An 8333-nucleotide genomic window follows, 5' to 3' on the forward strand; every position below is an offset into this window, starting at 1 on the left:
TTAATGCTTTAAAGTTACAGTGGAAATGGGGCCTTTAGAGCATCACCAGTGAAACTGGTTCTAGAATTACTTGAATTTCCTAAACTGAAGTTTTTCCCAATCGTTGCTCCAAGTGGATGACATCAGACTTTGTTTGTTTTTTATGTTAAAAACCAAAATTTCCCGAGGAGACGCCATGCTCTCACAATTGTCCCAAATTTGCAAGAGTGATGTTCTGGTGTCCGAGTTTTCATGAACGCAGCTCAGCATCACAGGAGAGCTGAGACGGAGATCATTCCCTGCAGCAGAAATATCATAAGTTATACTTTACTATGAATCCAGCAGGAAGTGAGTTTATGGCCCACATTCAGACTGAGGGACGATTTGAGTTTGGTGTCACTTAGAAGTAGAAGAAGAGATTTAAACACTAATCTAAAAATAAAACAAGTCTGACTTGATGACGCACAACAGGCCTGTGCAAGAGGTGAATTCACACGTAACAAAAAGAATCCATATTAATTCTGTAATTTACCTTAAAATTATCATTCAGTGTTTAAATTTAGAAGAAGAAGCTAAAGGACTGAAAACTTTCTCACCTGTTTGTATCCTGAACTCATCTCATGTGTCGTCTTTAGCAGTGAGAACATCGAGCTGTGAGGCGCTGGAAGTAAAGCTGTGAGTAAAGAATGAATTTCAACAAACAAACCATCAAAGGATCAAAATGAATCAGAGAAAAGTCGAAGAAGGAAATCTGAGGCTGCTGATCATCACAGTTGTGCTCAAAGGTTTCATTTCAAAATGAGTCTGAAGTTTGTGAATGAGCTACACATAAACACAACAGACACACAAGAACAAGAACTGTTTCATTTAAAAACTCTGACACAAACTTTGTTTCACATTATTATTCACCGCTTTATTTATTGAGTTCTACACAGACACGTGCAGAGGGGGGGGGCGGCTAAGGGGCTTGAGCACAAAGTGCCCTTTTGTTGAGGCAATTTAAAAAAAAAAAAAAATTTAATTATTTTTTTTAAATGTGTGCGTGCGGAGTCCTGTCTGTGCCCCTCAACAATAATATTTAACTATTAATCACGGTTTTGCTAAATAAAAGGATCTGGCTTGCATCAGTCACATGATCACTATTAACCAATGATCGCCCTTGATGGCAGATCGCGCTGGTTACGAGCCTGGAACGAGCTCACAAAGAGCACGCGCATTTTTTGCGGTCCGGAGCTGTAGGAGAAACACAAATTACCTCGGAGACACAGACTGATGCGACAAAACCAGTAAGTAGGTGTACAGCGCACACTGTAGTCTACAGCACACAGCAGTATTAGCTTATCATGTACACGTTGGTAAGCTGTCTTGTGCAAACTGACGAACTGAAACAAACACTGAAACATTGCTGTATATCCTGGTGGTGTGGATCAGTGAATCGATGTCTCATTTACTCTTGGCATACAGCTTGATGTCATCCATGTACAGGAGGTGGCTGACAACCGCTCCGTTCCGTAGTCGGTATCCGTTGCCAGTCTTGTTAATGATCTCACTGAGGGGGTTCAGGCCTATGCAGAACAGCAGTGGGGACAGAGCATCTCCTTGGTAGATCCCGCACTTGATGGTGACTTCTGCTATGGGCTTGGAGTTGGCCTCTAGTGTTGTACGCCACATCCCCATTGAGTTCCTGATGAAGGCTCTTAGGGTCCTGTTGATCTTGTACAATTCTAGGCATTCCAGTATCCAGCTGTGGGGCATTGAGTCATAGGCCTTCTTGTAATCAATCCAGGCAGAGCACAGGCTGGTCAGTCTGGTCCTGCAGTCTCAGCTGACTGTTCTGTCTGCCAGTAGCTGGTGTTTTGCGCCTCTGGTATTCTTGCCCATCCCTTTCTGTGCCCCGCTCATGTATTAACCCATGTGCCTGTTCATCTTAGCCGATGTGATGCCTGACACAGTATATAACTGTAACTAACTGTATGCTGTAGTTTATTACATGTTTTTTTATATGAGACAACTACTTTCCACTTCTTTATTAAACAAGATAAAAAAGACGTTTAAAATCTTTATTTTTTAATTTGAAATTAATTTACGAATGTAAAATGATTTCTATATTTATGGACGGTGATAATAAAGCTTCCCGGTGCTGAGCCAGAAACAGATGACAGAGTTTAAAGTTAAAAGTGTTTATTTATAATACTTTAAAAAGTGTGATGCAAATTTTATAAAATCAGCGTCAAAATGCTTTATAAAACCATGAAATACACAAATATCCATTATTTTGAAAGCAGCTTGGTTCTTAAATACATCAATATCAGTTTTAATCGTACAAACTTCGTCACTGTGAAAGGCACAGCTGCTGATGACTCTGAATAGAAACAGATTTCATCCTGAGGAATTAACAATCAGATGTGAACACCTCCAATACAGACAGACGTTCCTCCAACAGGTCGACTCGACAGGAAGACAAAAGAAAAAGTCAATCTCATCAAGTTTAAATACAGTCAAAGGTTTGCAGGAAACTTTGGTTTGTTCTGACAACAACGTGAAGCTGAGTGATATTTGAAGAAGTCAAAGCAGCTTTTTATTGGATTTTGTCTCAAACGTCTAAAAGCTTTCACGCTGACGTACAGTCAGTTTCCCTGAATGAAGAATCTCTGCTGCACTGATGTTTACAACCATCTGACATCTACAAAAGTAGAACCAGTTTCTGCAGGATCACCAGCACCTGCAGTGGGTTTTGGAGTGAAACACTTACAGCTGATATGATCAATATGATCTCCTTGACTCATCACAGACAGCAGTGAGAAACATGGAGACACAACGAGACGGGTTTAAAAAATAATAATAACAAAAGGGATGAAAATACAAAATATTTAAAAAAGTAATGGTGACCCCGCCCCCGCCCCCACCCCGCGCCACACAGACACACTACAGCTGTGATGTCACTGAAGCGTCACCGTTACAAGCTTCCTTAGAAGGATCGTCTCTCTGGTTTCTCTGAGAAGCTGCAAAAGCAGAAAAAGTGAGAACATGAAGGATGAGATTATAACATCATGTCTCTGCTTTACTCACAGATGGAGAAAAGCAGCAGTTTGTGGTAACTGTGATACAAAAACCTGTAGTCAGACTAAAATGATCATTTAATGCTCAGAACCGTGAATATTAACTGATAAAGTTTGGTGGTATTATGTGAAGATGAACAGCTCCATGTTGACATGAATGTGCCTGAAACTATCAGAATAATCCTGGTGTGCACACTCTGAATTATGAGTTTTTAGTTATTAGGAAACAAACCACTATTTTCCTGTTTAAGGCAAAAGATTCAAACATAAAATGTCAGGAATGTGAACTCGACACTGATCAAAGCATCTGTTATATGGATGTCTAACCTTAGACAGAAATAAATTATAAATAATAAATCCATTATTCTAACTCACCTTTCTTGTGTTTTCTGATGCATTTTGCAGCTACAGATGCAGCCAGAACTGCAGCGACAGTCAGAACTCCAGAAAACCACAAAGCTATGAACACACCGACTCCACAGCAGGACTTCACCTCAGACGTTTTCTCTGAAACACATGAAAGTTCATGCAGGACTGTAGCAGGACGCCACATACAGCACACTGGATACACACAAACATTAAACACAGTCTAAACAACGACACAATAAGATCTTACCACAGTAACGCACGTCGATCTGATCACGGGTCACGTGGCCCATCTCCTCCTGTGTGGCTACACAGTGGAAGAGGCTGCTGTTTGTCCTGGTCACCGTGGTGAGGAGGGTGATGTCATAGCGCTCTCCTGTGTGTGACACCTGTGGCTCCTCAGCAGGAAGGATGTTTCCATCGCTGTCCCTCCACTCTACTTTAGGCTTTGGAGAAGCACCTCTGACCTCACACTTCAGCAGCGCCTCGTCCTCGCTGATGTTCAGGATCCCAACAAACGGCTTCGGAGCTGCACCTGTGAACACAGCATGAAGCTGCAGTTACAGCACAAATGTGCTGTCATGCTCTCATGTGCTTCTCTTTCCTGATGGAGATGTCAACACATCGTGTTTGAGAGCAGAGAAATAAAAACCTTTACTACAGGTTACAGCAGAGTTTGGGAGGACTTTCATTTATCAACACAAACAGGAAACGTCCTGAGTCCAGCTTCACAGAAGTAAAAATGATGTCATCATTATTGAGCTTTCAGACAGATTGATTTGTTAGACTGTGACCCAGAGTGTGACCTTAAAGACTGATCAGAGAAATCTGATGGCTTGACTGATAACATCACTGATTGCTACATCTGCTCTCTGTGTGCTACGACTCTGTGCCCCAGAGGGAACGTACCGTTACTCACACATTTGGACACCAGCACAGGTTTGATCCCAGTCCACACAGCAGCCTCTACAAACTGCACATGTAGAGCTCAGTGACATCAGAGTCAGGCTCAGCACCGACTCCTCTTCATCGGTCATTACTGACACAACCACAGATCTGATGTACATCTGACTAAAGTCACATTTCAGCAGGTTTCAAACCGCTCACACAGGTTACAGATGCACACATCAGTGACATCATCACTCACCTGGGATTTCTCCTGATCGATCTTTCAAGGTCAGTTCTGAAAGGCAAAAATTAAACATGTTTTTTCACACAGCATCATGAACTCATGATGGAGCTGATGTTTCTGCATCACCTCTGTGAACATCTCTTGGTTCAGGTAACAAACTGATGAGGTGACAGCTTCCAGCAGTGTTCTTACAGGGTTTATTTTCAGGATGCTTTCTACTCACCAACAACAAGTTTAATGCAGAATGTTTGTTCTGGCTGCAGATGTGGAAAATCACAGGTGTAGACTCCACTGTCAGCCACTGTGGTGTTTCTGATGATGATGGAGGCGTTACCAAACTGCAGCTCTTGTGGAAAATGTGAGACCCGTCCTCTGAAGTGCTCGTCTTGACCTCGACGTCCATTATTGTAATGAAGGCCTCCATCATACATGAACACCTCCTGTTTAGTTGGTGCATTTTTCCTCCAATCAAACAGCTTCTGTTCAAGGTTCTGATTGGTGCTGAGGGAGCAGGGTAAGATGACATCACTTTCTTCTGAGACATTCACTGTGACGACTCCTGGACCTGAAGAATGAAGCATGTTTTATTCAGGATGTTGAAATATGCAGTTCATAGTTTGACGTTTGACTGTAACTCAGACTCAGTGTGTTCAGATGTTTTACTTCACTTCTCTGTAGCTGAGGTCCCTGTGATACTACCAGTGCAGATAGAGCTTATCCTACTGTGACAGGATAAGCTCTATCGTCTTCATGCATGCTCAGTCATTCGGGTAAGTAGATCGCAAAAGGTGGATTCTGTTCTTTAGGACGTAGCGTTTTCAGTGGGAGAACTGAACTGAAAGCGCGTGAACAGGTGATCAAAATCCACCTTTTGGGATAAACTTTTGCCATCTGGTTGCTCCTGATAGAATACAGGTTTAAGGCATGTCCTCATTGCTTTAATATTTCTAAATAGAAGCTGTGCTATGGGCAGAACTTTGTGCCATCAGAAACTGAATTTAAATAAGTTAAATTCAAATTCCAAAGTTCTGCCCATCGATCATACTATGGTTCATGCAAATGTATAAAACAACTTACTGTGAAATAACATTTTTCCTCACATTAACATTTGTGTGTACCATTATTAATCTTTTTAATCTTATCAATAATACTGATGTCTGTTAAAACACATTCCTGGAGCTTCTCTGCACTGCTTTAACACACTGTTAGAAACAGAAACCCCACTTTGTCAGTCACAGCACTATTTTAGTATTACTTACAATCAATAAAAAAATTAATCATAACTGATTTGAGGCGACATAGAGGGGTGTAGGGGGTGAGGAGGGAGAGAGTGCTTTGCTTTAAATTTTGGGGCGTTTCAATCAATGAGGACCTTCAATGATCAGAGAAGCTGCTGCTATTGTAAAAAAAAAAAAAATTCCTCAGGATACTGAAGAAGGTTCACCTGCTGCAGGAGCAGCTTCTGTCCAACAACTATCACTGAACTGAACTCCATCCTCATTCTATTGTATTCTACTGATCCGTGTTTATCAGTCCAAACTAAACGCTGCTGACTGTTCCAGAAAGCAGCTGAATATTTCAAATGAGCTCCAAAAACTGCAGACAGAAGTTTTCTTTAAGTACTTTTACTCCAAGTACTGTAAGACCACACAGATGTACTTAAAGTGAGCGATAAAAGGATCCAATTCCTCCTTCAGTTCATTTCTGCAGAAATTTAGAATATTTTCGCTCAGAGCTTTAAATATTTACTGTCATTAGTTTTCTTACACTTTTCATTTCCTATAACTGCAGATACAGTCAGGAGACAGATGCACAAAATCCTCACAGACTTCATTTCGGCAAACTGAAAAAAGCAACGGCAGACCGATGGGCCAAGAGCGGGGAGCTGCTCCGAGCGAAGACGAGAGAAGAGTAACAGAGCGCGAGCTGACCGGGCTTTATAACCGGCGAAAAAGCTCCCAACCGACAGCGAAAAGCTCCCGACCGGCGTCGGACCGCCCCTTCCCCGTCCGACGACGGCCCGCCCCTTTCACTTCTCCCGACCGACGACGGACCGCCCTTCTCCCAACCGACGACGGCCCGCCCCTTTCACTTCTCCCGACCGGCGTCGGACCGCCCCTTCTCCCAACCGACGACGGCCCGCCCCTTTCACTTCTCCCGACCGGCGTCGGACCGCCCCTTCTCCCAACCGACGACGGCCCGCCCCTTTCACTTCTCCCGACCGGCGTCGGACTGCCCCTTCTCCCAACCGACGACGGCCCGCCCCTTTCACTTCTCCCGACCGACGACGGCCCGCCCCTTTCACTTCTCCCGACCGGCGTCGGACTGCCCCTTCTCCCAACCGACGACGGCCCGCCCCTTTCACTTCTCCCAACCGACGACGGCCCGCCCCTTTCACTTCTCCCGACCGGCGTCGGACTGCCCCTTCTCCCAACCGACGACGGCCCGCCCCTTTCACTTCTCCCGACCGGCGTCGGACCGCCCCTTCTCCCAACCGACGACGGCCCGCCCCTTTCACTTCTTCCGACCGACGACGGCCCGCCCCTTCCACGACCAGCGACCTCCCCGACCAGCTCCCCGCTGTAGACCGCAGTCGGTCGGTCTGCCGTTGCTTCTTTCAGTTTGTTGAAGTGAATTCTGTGAGGAGTTTATATTTGTGCATCTTTCTCCTGACTGTATCTGCAGTCACAGCACATGGAAAGAAGAAAACTAATGACAGTAAATATTTAAAATGTGCAGCTTTGAGCAAAACCATCTTCTGAAAGAGCAGAACGACAGCAGCTGCTGCTCGTTACATGGATAAGGGAAGATTTCAGTTTTAGATTCAGGTTTAGTTTTAGTCTCTTCAACTCTGTGATCATGTGAGGAAGTCAAACATGTGGAGTCTTAAAGTGATGACTATGATCAGAAAAACACTCATTTTCTATTTTTGTAAATTATTGACTTAATGAAGAAAAAGTTTGATCATGTAAAAATGGCACCCAATCTTTTTATTAAACGGTATAAACAATGAAAGTTTAAGGAAGAGGGGAAAAAACACAATCACATGTAAACTAAAGTAGATGTCCACAGATTTAGAATAGAATAATCCTTTAATTGTCCCACAAGAGGAAATTTGGTTGTATCAGCAGAAAAAAAAAAAGTCCACATATACAAACAGAACAGAAACACAATTTTTTGGGGAGATTATGTATCGGAGTTTAAGAAGCAGGACCACTTGGAGGAAAAAAGCACCAACTAAACAGGAGGTGTTCATGTATGATGAAGGTCTTCATTACAATAATGGACGTCGAGGTCAAGACGAGCACTTCAGAGGACGGGTCTCACATTTTCCACAAGAGCTGCAGTTTGGTAACGCCTCCATCATCATCAGAAACACCACAGTGGCTGACAGTGGAGTCTACACCTGTGATTTTCCACATCTGCAGCCAGAACAAAGGTTCTGCATTAAACTTGTTGTTGGTGAGTAGAAAGCATCCTGAAAATAAACCCTGTAAGAACGCTGCTGGAAGCTGTCACCTCATCAGTTTGTTACCTGAACCAAGAGATGTTCACAGAGGTGATGCAGAAACATCAGCTCCATCGTGACTTCATGATGCTGTGTGAAAAAACATGTTTAATTTTTGCCTTTCAGAACTGACCTTGAAAGATCGATCAGGAGAAATCCCAGGTGAGTGATGATGTCACTGATGTGTGCATCTGTAACCTGTGTGAGCGGTTTGAAACTTGCCCGTTATTTTCTGACATCCCTTAACTTTTCAACCTAAATGCATAACTAGGTTTCCTGTGGTAACCAC

At 43.4% G+C, this 8333-nt stretch overlaps 1 protein-coding gene and 1 long non-coding RNA gene across 3 annotated transcripts; one reads left to right on the forward strand and one right to left on the reverse strand.

Annotated features, from left to right (window-relative positions):
* The first annotated feature begins 1023 nt into the window (after positions 1-1023).
* LOC112845118 (uncharacterized) lies at positions 1024-3922 on the forward strand. The gene is made up of 2 exons (XR_003217921.1): positions 1024-1265; positions 3444-3922. It is a non-coding gene; the product is annotated as an uncharacterized LOC112845118 (long non-coding RNA).
* On the reverse strand, positions 2892-6519 carry LOC102081928 (butyrophilin-like protein 1). Of its 2 annotated transcripts, XM_005456464.4 has the most exons (6): positions 6304-6519; positions 4760-5101; positions 4552-4587; positions 3655-3939; positions 3414-3545; positions 2892-2981 (listed from the first exon to the last, which is right to left on the reverse strand). In XM_005456464.4, exons 1-6 carry the CDS (start codon positions 6368-6370, stop codon positions 2905-2907), a joined length of 939 nt encoding a protein of 312 aa, XP_005456521.1. In that variant the 5' UTR covers positions 6371-6519; the 3' UTR covers positions 2892-2904. The 2 variants fall into 2 exon arrangements, with proteins under 2 accessions (XP_005456521.1, XP_013130964.1); XM_013275510.3 differs by lacking the exon at positions 4552-4587 and having other exon boundaries at positions 6304-6513.
* Positions 6520-8333: the final 1814 nt, after the last annotated feature.

The sequence above is a fragment of the Oreochromis niloticus genome, unplaced genomic scaffold (assembly GCF_001858045.2).
Source record: "Oreochromis niloticus isolate F11D_XX unplaced genomic scaffold, O_niloticus_UMD_NMBU tig00003224_pilon, whole genome shotgun sequence".
NCBI classification, from domain to species: domain Eukaryota; kingdom Metazoa; phylum Chordata; class Actinopteri; order Cichliformes; family Cichlidae; genus Oreochromis; species Oreochromis niloticus.

Coding starts and splice junctions, on each gene's coding strand:
- LOC102081928 (XM_005456464.4), bottom strand. CDS start 6,370: ATGAAGTCTGTGAGGATTTTGTGCATCTGTCTCCTGACTGTATCTGCA. Junction 4,588..4,759: donor CTGCATTAAACTTGTTGTTG/GTGAGTAGAAAG, acceptor TTTGCCTTTCAG/AACTGACCTTGAAAGATCGA. Junction 2,982..3,413: donor CATCAGAAAACACAAGAAAG/GTGAGTTAGAAT, acceptor CTGCTTTTGCAG/CTTCTCAGAGAAACCAGAGA.